Raw genomic sequence first — 20,454 nt, 5'->3', positions numbered from 1 at the left:
GTATCTTTTTTCGTTTTGATTTTTTTTTGTTTTTTTTAAATCAGATGTGGTGCCCAGCGGAGCGGCCCGGAGAAAACTCAGTGCCCGGACTGGATTGAGAACAGCTGCGACTGAGGACTTGATTGACAGCATGTAAAGTGGCTTTATGCAACCTGACGCGCGTGAGGGCTTGCCTCGCGAGATCTCGCGAATCCAGCTGCTCCGAAACGTAAAGTTTTTACACACTATTAACAACTGCGGTTGTTTTGAGTTTAATTACATTTAATTTAAACGGTGGTTAATTTATTAGCAGAAACCTGAAAAGGCAAGTGCAGCTTTGGTTTGCTGTTTAGCTAATCTGACTGATTTTTTTTTTTTTTTTTTGTAGTAGTAGTAGTAGTTTGGCTATATTAATGTTCAGAGCTGCTGATGAAAAAAAAAAAAAAAGACACTTTAAAGTCATTAAATCCAGTCCAAAAACTTTTTAATTTTTATATAGACATTCTTACAGAAAGCATTTGATTTATGGTAGGAAAACCACAGGTGTTACTAATAACAAGGAGGCTAGAAACCAGTGTTGTGTAAAGTCGGTCATCAATTTACTGTTGTGCCGTGTTAAAACGTCTTCTGGGAGAAAAGCAATTGAGAACCGCACATTTGAGAGGCTGGTCAAGTAGTTGAATATAAGGTGCAAATTCCTCCAGTCAAGCCATCACCAGTGAAATAACTGCATACCTTTGACCTCCAAGTGTGACCCCGGCTTTAGCAGCTGTTGGTATTGCGGATTTGGTGTGTGCCATTGCTGCAACTGCATTAAAATGCAAATGTCTGGCAGACTGAGTCAGTGAGTGATATAGTCACACCATGGGTTGGCTGAATGCCGCATGACTGACAGAAGTTGCACCACTGGTCGGCCGAATGCCACATCTTCCTGTATCCATTTCTGATCCGTTTCAAATGAAAAGCCCTCGTTTCAAATTAAAACTCCCACAAGGGTTTAATACATAGTCCGACAATATGGTCTTGTTACTGGAGTGATGCATCTGAGCGGCGCCTGTAGAATTGGTGAGTCGTTCCTTTGCTAACACCTGTGAACAGACAAAGAACAAAACAAAAGAACATGTTCAGGTGATTGTTAAGCAGGATGTCAGATGTGCCATTCATTAATTGTTTCCCCCAACCTAATACCAACAAACATGTTGATTATGTAAAAAAAAAAAAAATCTTGCTGTTAAAAGCAGAACTTGATGGTTGAGATATAACCTTCTTGGAACAGTCTTCTGGTGCTTTTAGAAATCCTATCCTTCCCATTGAAATGTGTGAAATCATCTGGTAGTCTTTGGTGAGAATGAAATCCTTGGCCACGGTTTCCTATTGCAGGGATTTTTCTCAACAAACATTGCTTAATGAACTCAGGTGGATGTCTGGATAAATTCGACAACCCTTACCCCCCCCTAACATCTGGTACACAAGTGAGGAGCTATTCCCCGCAGTTATACTACTTTATGAGACAGGTTTCTATTTAGTTGAATGCATTGAGCTGAATGCCCGCCACTGTTGTGATTTAGTCGTCGCAAAAACTTGATGAAAATCAACACAAGAGGGGTGTTGCGCAGTCATTAGCTCGGTTCCAGTTTAAAGTTAGGGGTGGATTTAAACCTGTCTGGGTCAAAGCCACATGAACCCCCTTGCTGTCTCCTTAAAAGCTGCTCTAAAATGCACTTGTGGTTTAGCATGAACCCGGTTACTGTAGAGATCATGTAATCTCCTGTTAATGTCACTGGTTCTGAGGTTAAATTTAAACCTGCTGCAGACATGATTTAACTGAGCTTTATAAGGACAGATTTATACAGCTTAGATCGTGTTATTGATTTCAAATCTTTAACTAAGTGTTACTTTGAAGGCTTATTTATAAAAAAAAAATTTAAAAAAAAAGACTAATTACAAATTAAGGTGTCACTTGTCCCAGAATTCATTTTGGATTAACCAAAAACAGGGTTACTGGTTATTTGACAAATATAACAATGGAAATGTACATTGTACAGTATAATGTGAGACACAGAAATAAATGTTCATATTTGTATTGTCAGACCAATTCCCACCACAGTTTAACTTTAATAATACTGTATATTTCAGAATAGATGTGAAAATATTTAGAATAATATTGGTTTATATATTTATTTATTTAAGCATGTTCATGATCAAATTTATTATCAATGTTTCGTCGAGCCATCTGCTTAATGTCAAGAGTGAGATCTCAGTAATCGTGGACACAGCTGATTAATTGGACAACAATATGTAAATGTCAACAATAGTGGATTGTCTTGTGTTCTTCTCACTGTTTCGTAAGTTTGTTTGGCTGCTTTGATGCAACCAAATTGCCCATATGTGATCTTAATGAAGATGCAAATGATCTAAGTGACGGTCCCACAGGAATGTGTTCCTTGAATCAGTCAAAACATCCACAGATGAAGCCAAATTCATCCCTTAAACAACAGATGGGTTGTTTTATTTGTATGAGCAAATCCTGTAAAAAAACATATTTAATTAGATAACAACTTCACTATCATGCTGCTCTGTGAATGCAAATATGAAATGACAAGACAGCAGGTGTTTGCATCGCGATGCTGTGAGTTTCACTTGAACAGATTTGATCACCTGCTGAGTTGTTTACTGTTATGAACTTGCACCATTTTTAGATCGGATCAACACACTGAAAAAAAAAATGTCAGCGGCGATTACATAACCTCAATGGAACTGAGCTGCTGTGAAGCTGTTAAATGTTTTATTAGTGGTTAAAAACTAATATTGGCCCACTTATATTTCTCAATGAAGTACTATGATGATGATGCACTCTGTTTTTCTTCAGGAATTAACTTAATGATATCTTTTAAACACATCAAAGCAAAAAAAAAAAAAAAAAAAAAACAATAACTAAAAATTTGAATCAAAAACATATCGGCTTTTTACAGAGAATTCAAGGAGTCTGATGGATACGTCCAACTTCAAAGTCGAGATGTTCAACAGGGAGTTATTGCGGTCAAAAGGCCAAATGCTCTTTCAAACCTTTTGAAAAATCTACTTAACAGCAACAGAGATTGAACCATGACAACCCACAATTGAAGCACTTTATACAAGTACTGTGATTGCTCGGTTGGGTGAGGTGCAAACCAGCTACCAGTGACAGCCATTCTGAATTTGATCAGCATCAGCTCCACTTAGAGTAAAGTAATCATATTAAAACATTCAGCTCAGACACTAAATCCAACAAGAGACACTAAAGTATTCAAGATTTGTTGATTTTAGCATTCAAAATGTTACAAATATCCAGGAAATGCAGTAATTGTTGCTTGAATTTCTCATTCATTTAATGAAAACATTGATGAAAACCAAACAGTCAATAATTCTTCTTTTTTTGGTCACTAAAATTAGACAAATGAACAATATTTGACTATTGTCAATTAATGAGAATATTGCTTCTTTTTCAGATCGACATAACCTGAAGCCAGAAGAAAGGACAATAACTGGATCACTACAACATGGCAGCAAAGTTACATTATTATAATCCAAAATCTTTGGAAGAGCTGCAGGCAAAGGCAGTTACCCTTAAGGTAATATATAAACCCCTTTTGAACCTTTACATATGACCCCCCCCCTTTCCCCTGCCCCTTCCATTAATATTACAGCTATGTTAAAACGTGCTTTTTATGTTCCTTCACACATTGTTGTCTGGTAACAAGAAAAGTTGTGGCTATTAGTCTTTATCATAATGGTTGTGATTAACTCTTGTATCAGCAGCTATGACAGAAGTTAAAAATACTGTTTGCAGTAGATTTTTAGAGTAATGATGTGATACCACATAAACCTTTACTTAACTCCGCAGGTGTCCTCTCCTGAGGCAGTAATATAAACACGTCCTAATGTAGGGTTAAAAAGTCCTGAACTTCCACTTTTAAATGTCAGGGGGCATAAAGTATCCTACAGTAATTAAATCAAATACACCTCTCAATGCAATGTCCTGACTCCCACAGTTAAAGTTCCCAGCAGAAATGGGAGCTCGGAGCTCTTTGTTGAAGTTGTAGAACAGCTGAGAGCAGCAGGAAAATATCTTTTTTTATTTAACCCTAAATCACAACTTTTATGAAAACGAGGCAGATATTTCCCCAAAACATCTACAGGAAGATTCTTTTATGTAAACTCCAACTGAAAACTTCTATATTTGCCTCAAAACTCCCAAAGCTTGATCTGAAGAAACCCTAATGATATACAGTAGGTAGTAGCAGGCTACTGATTTTGTTGATGCCATTTCACAAGATTTCAGATGCCACAAATAGCAAGTCTAAATAAAATGCTGAACTAACATAAATAATGCCAAATGATGGGCGTACTTTATGTTTGAATTCTGTTGTTTATTAGTTGATCTGTCTTAAATAATATTGACAAAAATCATATTAAAGACACCTTTAGAAATAGAATAATGTCAAAAGTCTTCAAATAGAGTCCTTCAGTTGACAGTCCACTGTGCATCCAATGGCTTTAAACCCTACATGACATGTTAGAAAGAACTCACATAGGAATAGAAAGCCATAAGACGCATGTGTGGTTTGATTTGGATGCCAATAATACAAAACCAGTGACTCAGACACAGTTAAAGCAATCATGCATTAAATGCCAAAAGCTTGAAAACAAAAAGAGAGGAAAACACAGGAGCAGGTTGCAGAAAGCATTCAGGATTTAAAACTCACATCCGCATGAATAATTAAGCAAAGAAACTGGAAGTGTTCATCTGAGGCCCAGGAGAGTAAAATGAAACTGTCTGGTGAGTCCTTAGACAGTAAGAATTGTATTTTTCAGAGCACAGCTCAAATAGAAATGACCCTTTTCCCGATGTTTGACTCTTATATCCTGCAAGCTGTTCAATTCCTGTGGGGGGCTATTAGAATAATCTTTGATTAAAAATGCAGTTTTAAATCAAATGTCTACATGGAGAAGGTGCGACGTTAATCAAAAGGATTTCCTTTCTGAATCCAAAACACATTACGTAAACTCTTTCTATATTTTGTGGCAAATCCCCTGCTTGACTTCCTCAAGCACAAAGGGGATCATTACTCCAGCATTTGAATGCAACCACTGGCACAGAGAGCTGACAAAGATATTCTCACAGATATAAAATTAACATTTTCATGCATTCGCTCTTATGCCTCTTAAAACTAATGATGAGTTCAGTGTCATCAATGCGCAGAAATGCTACTTATGTACTTGTTAGATTTCACTCGATGTTTCGTTGTATGTTTATTCATATTTCAATGATACAAACCCTAAATAAGTCAACAAAACCTTGCATTTCCTCAAAATCTTTCCATAAGCTGAACTGACGTTTTACCACATTTTTATGCACTGTTGGAAGTGCTCTGGGCCATTTTCAACCCTTCAGTCAGTGGAGACTCAGCACTCGAGCTATGCAGGCCAAATCTGCTCACCCCAGATGTCTGCTCAGAAAACAGTAGCCTTTATAAAAACATGAAAAAAAAAAAAAAATCCTGTGGACAGAGAGGAAACGGGCTACTATGGAGGACAGAGGAGGCATTTGTTGACATTGTATAAAGTGCAACTCGGAGGTATTTGAGGCACAGAGAGGCCAGGTATTTGTCAGCCAGTGTTTCTTGTGCTTTTGCTGTCTCCAACTCAAACAACAAAAGCCCCATTGAGACAGCCTAGTTTTTTTTTTCTCTCTCTCTGAACAAGCACACAAAGCTTCCTGTACTAGGCTGCAACTGTCCAGTACTGAGAACCGCTTCTTATCATCTCTTTATGCACCTGTTTCACGTTGTACCAGCAGTGCAAGGCCTTAAATGACTTTGTTAGATAGTTTGAAATATTGTCTTATACTTTTTTTTACATTTAACATGGCTTTTCAGTCAACACAAAAGATTTTCACTTTATTCTAAATGAATAAATAAAACACGAGCACGATGTTTGAGGTTGTCAGCCTTTTCAAACATCAAAACTGTTTACAGACTACGATCAATATCTCTTCGGCCTTACATATGCTTTGTTTTCCCATGACCTCTGACAGAGCGCATTATATGGAGGGAAAGTGTTTACTCTATCAGCCTTTTCCAGGTTCAAAAAAAAAAAAAAAAAAGGGCCGCTGCCACTGAGCTTCAGGGAGCCGGTGCTCATGCATGTCTCAGCATAAATTAGTAAAGCCCCTGTGTCAGCCTCTGTCCAGACAAGAAGGTGAATCTCAGCCACAGGCAGGATTATCTTAAATCCCTAAACATTGGAGATGGTCCCTCTCAGCTGGGAGCCAATTCGGGGCAATCATCAGTCGCCAGATGTTTTTAAGGGCTTTAGATTATAGCCATGTTTTATTATATTTGAACCCTTCGTTCCTTTCGCAGACGAGCAAGAAGCGGCGTGGAAAATTTCCTCTAAAAAAAAAAAAAAACCCACAAAGGTACAACAAAACAGCAAATATCCAACAAACTGATGTTTAGACTCTGATGTTGACGTACAGATAAAAGATCAGCGGTTACACCTGATTTATTACCGATACTCTACTCAATTTTCATCTGCACACCTGAGCACTTTCCACTGCAAGACAACCAAAACACATTGAAATACTGCATACAACACATGAAAGCTCCCAAGAGCATCACTAAAAAAGCTGCCACTTCTCCTCACTGTCAGCCCCGATGAAATCAAACAGCCATTCGGACCGGCACACTTTACACCTCTGAAAGTGACGTACGTTTTTACTGCCGGGATGCATTCCCATGCTATAAATATCGGACTCTTACCTCCTTCTCTCTCTTCTCCGGCGTCCCTTCCCTGGACCGAGTATGGCATCCCCTCAGCCTGATACTGTATGGAGAGACAATGGTTCATAGGGAGGGGGGGGGGGTGGAGGAGGAGTTACTATGTGAGCAAGGAGCGAGAGTGGGGTAGACAGAAAGCAGAATGAAAACTGGGAGAGAGACAGAGGGAGAGAGGGAGAGGGAGAAAAGGGCTCAGGAGGGAGATCTCTCGCTCACAATACTCTCAAAACACCAATCTGACGAAACGTTACATGAATGGCAATTCCAGTACCCCCCCTCATCCCCCTTTTCCCTTCCCTCCCCTCCTCAGATGCGGTGTCAGAGAAAAAAAACGGCAACTAGAAATCCCTCTTCACGTGGGAAATGTAAGGAAAAACAAGAGACTGAGAGAGAATGGGTCCTGGTTTTTAAACAAGTCCTTTTCTTTGGCTTTTCTTTGAATGAGTTCTTAAGATTCCAAGTTGGCAGAGTGCCCATGGGTCCTGGATGGAAAGGGATAAAAGAGGGGCTGAGGTAGGGGGGCTGTCTATTGTGTTTGTTCCCTTCCTTTCAGTCTTGGCATTCTGGTTGATCTTTGCAGCCAGTTGCTGAATATTCCAGTCATTTATCCCTCGTTTGTACACAGAAGCTCACCTTTTTTTTTTTTTTATGGCCAAGCTCGTGTTTTCTCCCCCTCCGATGGCACAAACTTTGCTTTTGTCATCCTGCACTTACAGTGTTCACAGTGTGATCGTGGGGATTTGAAGGCTTCGGGCCAACACCGATCTGAAGATGTTGGTGCCTTTCGAGTTTCTCTGTCTTTGTTTGGGCCTCTTTTCTCCCCCTCTTTGTCCTGCTTACAGTCCATCACTTACAGAGGGAGGCTGCTGTTTTGCCTGGTGAATCTGAGCTGAAGACAGCAGGTGTTGTAGCCCCTCTCTGAGCCACATTCACTCACAGCTTTTTCTCTCCCCCCCCCTCCGTCCATTTCCTCTACGAAATACACCCTCCTCCCCTTGTCTAAGTGAGGAGGGGTGTGGGTGTGGGTGTGGGGGGGGGGGGTAGTTAGGGAGAATGTGTTACTGTATAATGAAACACACCCAGAGAAAAAAAAAAGACACAGTTTGCCGAAGGTTTTAATGAGTCACGTCACGTCGGTCTGGTCCGAATGGCTGTGGAGCTGTGGAGCTGTGTCACACAGAGCGAAGGCGATCATGTAAAGGATTAATGCAACTGTATCTCTTGTCAGTCACCACTGCTTCTCACCGCTGTTTGTGCTGCATCAGTGCCGCAAGAGAAGCCCTGTTTTCACTCACAGTCCCCCCCCCCTCTCCTCCTTCTCCTCCTCTTCCTCCTCCTCCTCCTCTTTCCCCACAAACCCTTCCCTTCCCTCTCTCTGTCTTCCTCTTGCTCTCCCTCAAATAGACACACAAGCTCGGTTCATTACTATTCACCAGGTTTCACTAAGACACGCATCGTTGCTCTACTCTCTACAACTGTGGTGGGGGGGGGGGGAGAGGACAGGGAGAAATAGAAGAAGAAGAAGAAGGGGGAAAAGCAACAGACATCTTATGATAGAAAAGAATAAATCACCATTGTGTTTTCTGTGTCCCGATGTGTGTACAAACATATATTACCAGACAGCTGCATGCATGAGTTGCTCTCTCTTCTGGCTCTGACAGACAAATCTTCAGGGGAGCAAAGCTGGTTCAGTCCTCAGTACAGAAATCAGCCATCATTTGTGGGGTTTTTGAATTCATAACTTGCCTTTCATTAAATCCACTGAGGTCATACACTCTATTACAGCATTCAAATTATTATCTGCGCTGATATACTGGCAGTGTATGTATTTCATGCATGAAAATGGGCACAATGCTTGATTGCTTCCCCTGTGTTGGCTCAGTCTGAGCCTTCTATAGTGGAGAACACTGTCACACCCGTTTCAGGAAAAACCACTTCACTGTGTAACTTATCCTTTGTTATGCTGCCTTTAATTTTACTCTTCAGTCAGCTGTTCTCGCTAGATTACAATTACTCTTAGAGTTACAGAAAAGCCACGAGGCAGGAGAAACAATGCTACCGTGCTGAATGTATTATACTAGAGCTGCAGGTTGATCCATGGCAGCTAGTTTGATCATTTGAGTAATTTGTAAGTCAAAATATCTGGAAATTTACTGTTTCTAGCTTATCAAATGTGAATATTTTAATGGTTCTCATTTTCTTCTTTAATTATTGAACCAAACGTCTTTTTTAGTTTAATCTTGTTCAGATTGGGGCTGGGTGGACTTTTATTAAAACACAGTGCGATCAAATAAAATGCAAAGACTGGGTTTCCTTCCCCGTTTGAAAATATACAGCGGAAAAAGATGTAAATGAAAACTGATGTAAAATAAATAGCCTACATTAAACATAAATAGGTTTATCTCCCGAGGATGCTCCTTCAGTTGTTTTCGACATCAATAACAGTTTGTCTCATCTGTCTGTGTTACCGGAAGCGGTGTCGCTGCTCTCTTAATCTTGTAATTTGCTATATTCATCATGACAGCAGCTAATTGCCCGCTGTACATTCAACCTTACACCAGCTCTGCTCAAGCGATCACAGCTTTCTCCTTCTTTTAGAGACCTTTTTGCTAATCCCACAGTTCTGCTAGATGCTTCATCTTATCAGTTAGCAACAGTTAGTTTTCTCTTTCTCCCTCCGTCCTGCTCTCTCTCTGCTTCTGTTAATGGCAGCCCATATGTAGTGAATGTTGTTCATTTGCCATGATGAAGTCGAGGCCCAGTGAATTAGAAGCGTGTGTCTCTGTGCAGCAAGAAAACCCAGTCGTGATCTGCTCTAGTTAACCGGCCCCCAGGAGCCTGTGTGAGTCGAATCAGTTTAGCGCCGACTCTCCTCTCGCCCACCGTTCACCATCAACCAGCTCCACGAGGTCACGCAGGAAGTGATCACTGGTTTTTAATGTCAGCTTTGGAAGAACAACTTAGAACCGACCAAAAAAAAAAAAAACTGAAGATTTGTACAGTTTGGCGAAGAAGCTTTTTTTTGTTGTTGTTGTTGTTTTGTTTTTTGTACTGTATACTATATTTTGTCGAAGACCAAGTGGTGCCAGATAAGGCGTTGCTATGACAACAGAACGTCTGTCGGCCACTAATCGACAATTCACGATAAGACCAGTAATAACCATCACTAACAGCATTGAGCGTCAGAGAATAATAAGCCAATAAAAGAGGCATCAACAGATGCAGCGTTGCTCCCTTCATCTGGAGTTCAGAGTGGGGACTGGCTGATAGAAGCTATTATGCTCAGAAGGCTCCAGATGTGAGCTCGCTGCTGTGCTTTTAGGAATCCTTGGTGGGAAATCCTGATTGAAGTCTTTGAATAAGCATCAATGCTCCACTGAACTTAAACTTCAATTCATATTAAAGCCGGAGGTATTGGAGAAAAAGGGGGTTTGTGCTCTTTCCTGTTCACTGCAAAACCCAAGTGACACTTTGAAAGATGACGTGGACACTTAAGAAAAGCCTTCTTTTAAGATTCTCGATAAACTCTGGAGTCTTGTTAGAAGGAAGGTCCTGCGAGGCCAGGCCTTTTTCTGGTGCTGTGTTCTTTTATTTATGTGCAACAGCTTTTCTTTGAAAAGTAATGATGTTTTTTTTTTTTTTATCACAAATGTTTACTTGAGAGCACATTTATATCCTGGTAATATACTGCGTGAATAGATGAGGTCGGCCCATGCTCCACCGGGGTTTGTTTCCAGCCCTCGTATCCTAATGGATGTAGATCTCGGGTTAATTTTGAAATGATTGGAGCAGCCTTTAACCAATTGGCATTGACCATATGATGTAAAGAGTGAATGGTAAATGGTCTGCACTTGTATAGGGCTTTATCACTTTGAGGTCTCAAAGCGCTTTTACACGGTTTTTCCATTCACCCATTCACCCACTAATGAGACTGAGCTGCCATGCAAGGTGCTGCCATCAAGAGTACATTCACACGCCGATGGTATGCCATCGGGAGCAACTTAGGGTTCAGTGTCTTGCTCAAGGACACTTAGGCAGGTGGACAGGAGGAGCTGGGGATCAAACCACCAACCTTCTGATTAGTGTGCAGCCCACTCTACCGTCTGAGCCACAGCCTCCCTGAAGAATTAGGCATTGTTCATGTCCTGCCATTAACTCCTTGATATTTGCTAGTATTGCTAAAACTGTTCATATCACTTTATCTCATTCCACCAATGCTGCCATTGTTAAAACTACACTTCAAAAGTGCTGAAAGTTTTCTTTGAGCCCTCAACTAATCCCAACTATGTGACTCAGGATGTGACTCCAGAATACAACATGGTCATTCTGTTCTATATAACATTTAAGATTTAGTCTCGCCTGCTTACAGCACTGGTTAAGATGTTGGTCAGCACTAAAACTTTCATCCCTGTTTTAGCATTTTTGATGTGGCTTCTTTTCACCTCTAAAATGGAAAGTGTTAATCCCAAAGAATGCACCTTGTAATCACTTTTATAGAACTGAATTCTGGTGAAAATTACACTTCAAAATTTCTCTGTATGATTATAATTATCCAAGATTCTTTTTGATATATTCTTTCACTAACTTTCACATGCGCGTTACATCTTAACTGCCTCAAGAGCAGCGAGTTTGAATGCAAAGAGCCTCATAGAATAGCGCTGTTTAGCCCTGCAGACATGTCTGTTTGCATACCAACTATCCGGGGCTCTATTTTAGGCCTGACGAGATGTGTAGAGGGGGGGGGGGGGGGGCACTGGAGGGCATTTCCATCCATGGCTACAGTCACTGACAGAGGAAGTACAGGTGATTGATGGATTTCTTATAGCTTCACATGGAGCCTGTGTCATGTCTACTTTAACTAATCCCGTCACTTGCGTTAACGCTGAATCATGTACGCTGGCCTGAGTTGATAAGTAACAGTACACAAACTTATTGTGACTTCCTCCCCCTCATGGACATTTAAGTGTTTATTTTGCTCCTCCACATACTATTAAGAATGCACCACAGAAGATAAATTGAGGAGAGGTGGTAGTAGCATATCATTCAAGCCTTTTCCTCTTCTTTGGTCATATATGGCAACATGTGGTTTGCTCTGCTGACACTAAAGGATCACAGCATACAGAAGCAGATATTAGAGGTGTGGTGGTGGTGGTGGTGGTGGGGAGGCGGGTGGGGGGGGGCAGAGAGAGAGAGAGAGAGAGAAAAAAACCCCAGCGCAATCATCTTATGATTCCTGTCACATCGCTTGGCACCGTCTCAGGCCTCTGATTGAGGGCTGGATAAATGTCAGCCTATGGAGATGAGACAGAGAAGAGCAAAGCAACACTGTTTTGGACCTTTACAGTATGTGGCTGATATTCAGCAAACCATGTGTCAGACTGGAAGAGAGACGCTGTGGGTTTTAGAGATTCAGAGAACAGCATTGATAAGGAAAAAGACAGGAATAGTTTTTCAAATTAAAAGTCTATAGAAGTCGATGTGTTCTTTCTTAATATATTTCAGTTATCTTCTAAAAAAGACGCTCATGTGTTTATGTTTCCAACAAAACCAGATTGGGTTTGCCTTGGCTGTAGATAATGGCAATGCTTTTACACCATCTAGTGTTGAAATGTAGAAAACAAAAAACACACAATTTGAAGTCCCGCTCTGCTCAAAATGGGTTTCTGTTCGTTTGTTCTTTCACTCTGACTTTGGACTTTCACTGCACAGAATCATGTCGAGTATTTCCATTTAATACAACTTTTTGCTTTCTTTCTTTCTTTACCCCACAACATTTTGGAGGCAAATATTGTACTTTTCACTCCCTTGCATTTATTTCACAGATTTATTTATGAGCTGCTTTGTGGATTAATTTCATAAACGCAAAATATGATCAACAAATGAATATCTGTTATCGTAAATTAAGCTAACAAACGTATATAGAGGAGTTAAAATTAGCCCCACTTTTACCTGTGGCATCCTTAGTGTGACACTTATACTTCCTTTGCAGTTTTTCAAAAATAATTTAAACTGCTCCACAATACTGGATAAAAAAAGCTGGATAAAAATAGATTTTTAAAATTTGAATCATTCTTTTTTAAACAAATAGGGCTGGATCATGATTACATCGACATGCCAAGGAACAAAAAGCATGAGTTGGAGCATGCTCACTCAGTTTAAAGGAGCAGGGTGGAAGATTTTTTTTTTTTTGGTGCCTTGCAGTGAGGTCGTACATTAACAGAACGCCCCTGTCCTCACCCTCCCCTTCCAGGTGTAAAAGAGAATCTACAGCTGTGAAACCCACAGAAATCGCCAAACCCCCCCGTCGAGTTGGTGCTTTGTCCCCTTCTTGGCAGCTGCAGTGCAGCAGGGCATGCTCTGCAGAAGAGGACTCGCTCCCTGTGTAGATATGAAGGACTCATTCAAAGGTAACAAAAACACAAACGTTATTAGTTTCAGGTGATTATACATTCATGAAATCATAATTATAAATATTATATTCCATTTCTGCCAATAGATCCCTCTGAATCCTACACAATGAACCTTTAATTAGCAAAAAAAGCGCACGATACCTGTTCCTTATTGAGAGTGAAAATAATAAGTTCGCTCAAATACAGATGTCCTACTTCAGTAACTAGAAACTGCTGTTTATTTTTAACATCCACATACATGCCTGTAAGATAAAGTTAGTTGACAATTAGCTGAAGAAGTCACCTAGTGTTGCTGCATCTCCACAGGAGGAAGTGGATGTTAATGAATGCCCGTTGTATAAACACATATTTCTCCAGGTTTAGTTCCTGACCAACATCTCCGCCTGGCAAGAGATGTTGGCAAATCAGTTACAAAGCTCAGAGCTTCGGCTGTGAGAAAAGATACAGCCACAGGAAAATCTGACATACTGTGTAACAGCTGCAGGCACGATTAATGCTGAAATCAGTATAGACAGAAAAAGCAGAGCAAAGAAACAAGATTTATTATTTAAATAAGACATCTTGTAGATAGGCATCATATTTCTGTGTTGGATGGCAAATGAAATCACTGCAGAAGAAAGATAAGAGCCCAGCAAATGGTATACAAGATAATTTGCTGAATACTGATGGTATAAAATCGCATATAAAAAATAATTATATAAATAAAACACAGGATTTGTGTCATCAGATAGGCTATAATACATAAAACTCTTACCAGCTTTTATCGTGCCAGTGTCTGTCATAAAATGTATGACTATATTTGCAATCTTAATTCAGAGCGTCGATGCCACCTGTTACGACCTTGCCGGATGCCCATATTTGACCACAACCAGTAGAGCTTTGCTTCTGTTATGCAATCATTAAAGGGATTAGGTATTAAGTCCCTTCTTTTATTCATACCACTGAGGGCGTAATTCAACACATTGCTCATCATTATTCATTATTGAATTTTTAAATCCATAAAACAGCTCAGTGTAAGCCTTCCAAATATGTAAATCCTGCTGTAGCCCTGAGATGCACAGCGTCTGCTCGTTTCTCTGCAGGTTGGTATTTGTTATGAAATGGGGTCAAGCTGAAGACTGCGGTGTCAAATCACACATATTGACCAACCTCAGTGACAATCCGGGACTTTAGACTGATACACACACTCTGCTGGCATTTAAAAAAAAAACATCAAGAAAGTTCAGAGAAATTTTAGAAAACGAAGATTTATATTTGATAAAAGTGATTATTGGATGTGGACGTTAAATCACATTGACTTTCACAAATACTGTATAAAGACACACTTTCAGTTTGATGAATCCCATGGAGAAATTGCTCCGGGACAGCAGCCTACCACATCCACAAATCCCATAAATAGAAACACCTGAATAAGAAAAGTTACACAAACTTCAGGGGATCACCAAGGTTTGTGTAGTTCTTCCTCTGGGAGCCATGAATGTCTGTACATTCTCCAACTCCAAACTTCTGCCGGATGTTACCAAATGAACAGCAATGCACAAATACAAACAATACATACAAAACAATACAAAAATGTCAACCTCGAAGTTAGGCCGGTGTTTCCAGGCCCAAATTCACCTCATGAATATATGGGTCTGGCAATGCTCCATAAGGGAACATTTCCAGTTGTTATATCCTAATGGAAGAATTTGAAACTACTGAAGCAGCCTTTAATTTTAGCCTTTGAGTGACTTAACAAACATGAATGCAAACAGGTTTTTCAACACTATAATCACAGTGAAGAAACTGACAAAAGTCTGGCGGAGTTTAGATGACCTCATAGTGGCGTTACAGAGAAAGTCAGTTGACCTTATCCTCTGGGGACAATGAATGTCTGTAGAAATGTTAATGGAAATTCGTCTGATAGGTGCTGAGTCTGGACAAAGTGTTGGGACTATGAGTTGACACTGCCAGCAACAGTGCCACTTTGCTGGAGTAACTAAAACAAAAAGGAAGTGGGAACATTGTGTATTGTGGGCTATACAAAACATATCATTAGATTTCTTGCTGCCAAAAAAAAGCTCATTTGTTCAAGACTTAATATGCGCAGAACTGTGTAAAACTAAATGAAATTATAAAGTATTAATCGTTAGATTTCACAACAATCTAGAACTATTTAACGCTGATCGCCATAGTTTTCATACAGTTGAAAGAAGTTAAAGTTGTTTTTTTTTGCGTATACTGCACATAATTTATTGACATGATCATATAATGCTATTTTTCAAGCTTCTTTCCGAAGAACTTTCTCAAAGTTGTCCAGGTATGAAAAGAAAAGACAACCTGTCCATGAGACACCGATGCGTCACTGCTTCCTGAATCATACATTTTCCCCTGAAATGGCTCATTGTGCCATGACATAAATGCACACCAGCTTGTAACATTTCAACACAGACTCTTTTTCATTGCCAATCATTGACACGACTCAAAAAGGAATATTATTTTAACAAAAATCTCCACCACACCCATTAACTCGAGAGGACATCCTTTTCAGTTAAGCAATACAAAGAGGAGAGCGCTTAAAGCTTTAAAAGACATCAAGAAACTCATTATACGACAACAAGCACCCACAGAACCTCCCAGAGCTGCTGTCACATTTCACCATCGTAACACTTAATAATAGAAACTTGTACTTGGCAGTCTGTTTCTCTGAGCTCCATCTTTTTTTATTGTGCTCAAGATGTTTGTAGATGAGCGAATTGTTACGCTTTTCAAAAGGAATGCCCATCACACGTTGACCTACTGGAGTGTTTTCTTCAGCTTTGGACTCTGCATTGCTTTCCTTGGACCTACAATTTTGGACCTGCAATGTCAAACAAACTCAACACTTAGCCAGATTACCTGGGTGTTCTTTGCCCAGCAGTTCTGCCTGTTGATTGGCAGCTCTATTGGTGGCATCTTCAAGAGGACGTAAGTATCTCAAACTCACGACTGGAGCGTTCTCCCCACATTCTCCGCTGCGTGGTTGTTGTGAGTGCATACGTGGTCGGAAAGTGTTTGTCATTGTCTCCTTTTTTTCTTTAAGGTTGTTCAGCGCTTTAGCGGCCTTATTTGTTTCCGCCTTTATCATCTCTGTTATATTTGCCATCATCCCTCTGTGCAATAATGTTCTCGTGCTGGCCATCGCCATGGCGGTGTCCGGTTTTGCGATGGGAGTTATCGACACAATCGCCAACATCCAACTGGTCGCCATCTATCAGAGGGACTCTGCAGTTTTCTTACAGGTAAAAAAAAAAAAAAGAAAAAAAAAAAAGCGTGTAATATCTGTACCATATCTGTAAAACAACATATATTGGTCTGTCCACAAGTATGTAAAGACAAAATGACGGGTTTCTTTGTTAAGATACTCGGTACAAGTCCATTGTCAAGTTAGGAGCTAATAATATCCTGTATGTTTTTGAAACACTGCAGTAAATCATGTCCTGGCCTTTCTGCATTTTTGCAGGCTCTTCATTTCTTCATTGGTTTTGGCGCCCTGGTGAGCCCACTGATTGCAGATCCTTTCCTCTCAGAGACGGGCTGTGGGAATGTCACGGAGAATGGGACCGAGATCATGCATCATTTCAGGAACATGCTGAGAAACAGTCCGATTGCGGAGCACAACATACATCTGAGCAACTCTTCCCATCAGGGACAGGAAGAGGAGTCCAATGTGCACTTTGCCTTCTGGATCATGGCACTTATTAATGTAATGTAACACATTGGATGGGGAGCAGAGCAGTGTTTTTGTTTTAGTTAACTGTTAAAATGAGAAAAGTAAAAGAATTTGAATATCTTTGCACTTTCAGCTGCCCGTGCCCCTTGCAGTCCTGTTTCTAATGTATCGGGAGCAGCTGATCCCGTGCTGCCCCAGCGGCACTCCACGTCTTTTGGACAAAGATGAACTAGCAATGGAGAATCCGCAGGGGGCCGAGGGCTCAGACGTGGAGGAGAGGCAGCATGAAGCTGGAGGTAAAGATATGGAGGAAGTATAATTTGAAATGAATAATACTTGGCTTGAATATTCAGACAGTTTGGATAAAAACAAAACAATAAAAGCCATTTTGTGTGCCCTAGTCTGTCATTTGTGACTTTGCGCTCTGTTACAGGTCATGGGAATATCTTTAGCTGCTGTCAGAATGATAACCTGCGCGGGCTGCCAGTATCCTTCTTCATGATTCATATCCTTGGTGGGATGGTGCTCTTTATGACCGATGGTATTGTGGTGAGTGAGAGGTGCAGATAAATAACATGATGTTCATTTTACGTTTCCACATGAAATTTTATGAGTGCACACAAAATCTTCCTCACCAAAAGAACCTGGCTTTTCCTTTCAGGGTACATATGCCGGCTTTGTGTACACCTACGCTGTGCAGCCGCCGATATCTTTGGCTCATAAGACAGCAGGTTACCTGGCCAGTATCTTCTGGGCTGCGATCACTGTTGGACGCCTGTTGTCCATACCTCTCTCATATCGTTTCCAGCCTGTGAGGCTACTCATGTTCAACATGGTAAGGGTATTAAGAATGCCATACTTGCATTATAGATAAAACATACATCAAACACTTGATGATATCAACATTAAACTGAACATACTCTCTCTTCTTTGCTTTTACAGGCAGGAGCTATTGTTACTGTGCTGATGCTGCTTATTTTCTACACCAGCCACATCTTTCTGTTTGTCGGGACGTGTTTGTGTGGGCTTTTCCTGAGCAGCATATTCCCCTGTATGCTTGCCTATACTGAGGACATACTTGATTACCAAGGTATCATCGTTTTTTGCACAACAATAGTGACACAGTGGTTGAATCAAAGCAAGCGGAGAGGGAATAAACCGTGTATTTTTCTTTGCAGGATGTGCAACCCCGGTCCTGGTGACGAGTGCAGGGATGGGAGAGATGGTAATGCAGGTTGTGGTCGGCTCAGTAAGTCTAATGAGTATCTACATTATTATAGAAATAGCGTGCAGAAGTGGAGGAATAGGCTTCTAATTGCAACACCAAGCCCGGCGGAGATTTAGATTCATGTGCAGTAGTTTAATGTTGCCGTCTCATCCCCCAGATTATTCAGACTGAAGGCAGCTACAGCTTCCTGCTGTGTGGAATGATAATCGCCTGCATTGGTTTTATCCTTTTCATTGGTCTCCTGCTGTTCGATCGAATGCACAGAAATTACCTCACAGGTACAGCATCAACCACAATCTTACACTGCTCAGACACGAGTGATTGTAGGTATGCTAAAAAAAAAATTAAAAAAAATGTGCTTCCTTTCATTTCTCATCATTGCCCTCTTCCCCTCAAAAAAAAATCCCCTCTGCATCCCAACAGGGACATCGAAAAAGTCAGCCATGGTGGAGGAACCAGCAGTCGAGCAGAATGAATCGACCAAAACGGAACAGGCAGCGGACAAAGAGAGCAGCTGATAGTGGCTGCAGCGATGTGTTCTTATACTGTAAGAGATCAAGTATTACAACAATCATCAAGGACTTCAAATGTTTTACCAAAACCTGTCAAATGAACATTGTGCCAATGTACTTGTATTGTGCAAATGATATATTTGCAAAGTAGATAGTGTGCTTATGTTAGAGATGATAGTTTTTTTTCTTTTTTGTTAATTAATGGACAAAATTCATCAAATTATTCATTCCATTTTTGTTTTATATCTCATCAGGGTCTCAAATTTAGAACAGCAGGATTATGATTATGATTACATGTAGAATACATTATATATATAATTATAATTGTTTGTTTTAATTTATATTTGGGCATATGTATTATACAGTATATTTGTGGTACAAGAGTTGTACTGTACTGATGCTATATTTTATAATTAACAGCAACAACAACAAAAAAAAATTTTTATACACACATCTTGTGTTTGGCAAAATGTTTTTTTTTTTCTTTGTTTACTAAATTAACTGGGGCTGCCTCGGGTTTTACATTGTTTAACATCCAACCACCGTGTGGAAGGAAAAACTTTGTACTCAGAGTCTGTGAGAAATAAGAGCAAATGTCAAACAGAGTCATCCAGCCTTTGAACAGTCGATCAGTCAATCTATAACTTCAGTTTTAAGAGTTTCAACATGAACAGGAGCTGTCAAAAAACCAGGCCAGCTGCGCAGTGCTCAAAGGAGGTTTTTCAACTGCTGCAGTTATAGAGTTGGATCTTGTTTGTTGGGTTCGGGTACATGCCTTTGGGATTTCCAGCACAGAACCCACGGTTCATGCCAGAGGAGCCTCCGCTGGGGTTTCCTCCAGAGCTGCCTCCGGTAGTCGTGCTCGCTCCAGCGATTGGAGGAGGGGAGTGGCAGCAGGGGCACCGAATTATTTTTTCAAACATGGATTTCATACTGCGATCATCAGTGAGAAAGGTGTTTTTGCTTGTTCCATTTTAAAGACCTTTGTGAGAACATTAATCAGTGGGTATTTGCTGTGGTTACACAAAGTGCTCCAGTAGTCATTCATATCCAGAATCCACATCTTTGCACTTCCAAAGTTACTCTTTACAGCCTAAAGATGACCAGTAGGGAGCGATGTAGACAGTGTTTGTCGTTCCAAACTTAATTTGATCACAAGACCTTGACCACAGTGTTATGCTCATAACTGCGGTGTAACCTCGCATGCGTAAAAAAGGACGTCAAATACAAAAATTTGAATGAATTTATTCCTGTCACATTGCCTGCTGCAGCACAGGAAGACGAACTGTCACACTTGATATATAGTGTACAGATTACTTAATGCATCTTTTACTCATTATGGAGATTGGAAGGTGTTTTTAGCTCAGAGGTAATTCAACACAGCCAAACAGATTGCCCTGTCAAATAGTAATAAAAGTCTTCTGTGTGTGTCTCTTGATCTGGAAGCTCTTGATGTTGTTTTAGCTCACCCACTTTTTTTCCCTTTTAGGCATATGGCACATCCTGGGCCTGGTTCCAACCCTCAGTTGCTCAAAAAGCTAAAGATCTGTAATTCCACAAAGCTGCGCATTAATGAAAGCCTCAAATTGCATTATTTACTTCATCTTAAGTCTGTATTACTTTGATAAAGCAACTGTCATTGTGCATGCAGGGGAATATTTAGTAGCACTAAACCACGATCAACATTCAAACTCATTTTACTTTAGTGCAGCAACAAGACGGCGTACGAAAGCTCCCCTCCCTCATATATGTGTGTGGTTTCCTGGAGTTGCAGTCCAGCACCAGCAGTAGGTGCTCCGACACCATGGTATGA

General features: G+C 40.4%; 1 protein-coding gene and 1 pseudogene across 1 annotated transcript; one reads left to right on the top strand and one right to left on the bottom strand.

Moving 5' to 3' along the window:
- The first annotated feature begins 52 nt into the window (after positions 1–52).
- On the top strand, positions 53–20,106 carry LOC138624301 (major facilitator superfamily domain-containing protein 4B-like). The gene is made up of 12 exons (XM_069704358.1): positions 53–208; positions 3,468–3,590; positions 13,051–16,156; positions 16,272–16,470; positions 16,692–16,934; positions 17,035–17,197; positions 17,335–17,450; positions 17,563–17,736; positions 17,844–17,991; positions 18,080–18,150; positions 18,287–18,407; positions 18,553–20,106. The coding sequence occupies exons 3-12, from the start codon at positions 15,927–15,929 to the stop codon at positions 18,645–18,647; spliced, it is 1,560 nt and encodes a 519-aa protein (XP_069560459.1). The 5' UTR covers positions 53–208; positions 3,468–3,590; positions 13,051–15,926; the 3' UTR covers positions 18,648–20,106.
- Positions 19,292–20,447, bottom strand: LOC138624198 (acidic mammalian chitinase-like; annotated as a pseudogene).
- Positions 20,448–20,454: the final 7 nt, after the last annotated feature.

This window comes from Brachyistius frenatus, unplaced genomic scaffold (genome assembly GCF_029030835.1).
Source record: "Brachyistius frenatus isolate BFR_SWC_R1_liver_20210118 unplaced genomic scaffold, ASM2903083v1 Contig_50, whole genome shotgun sequence".
Lineage (NCBI taxonomy): Eukaryota > Metazoa > Chordata > Actinopteri > Embiotocidae > Brachyistius > Brachyistius frenatus.
Note: the sequence above shows the minus strand (reverse complement) of the source record. Positions and strands in the feature narration are given on the sequence as shown.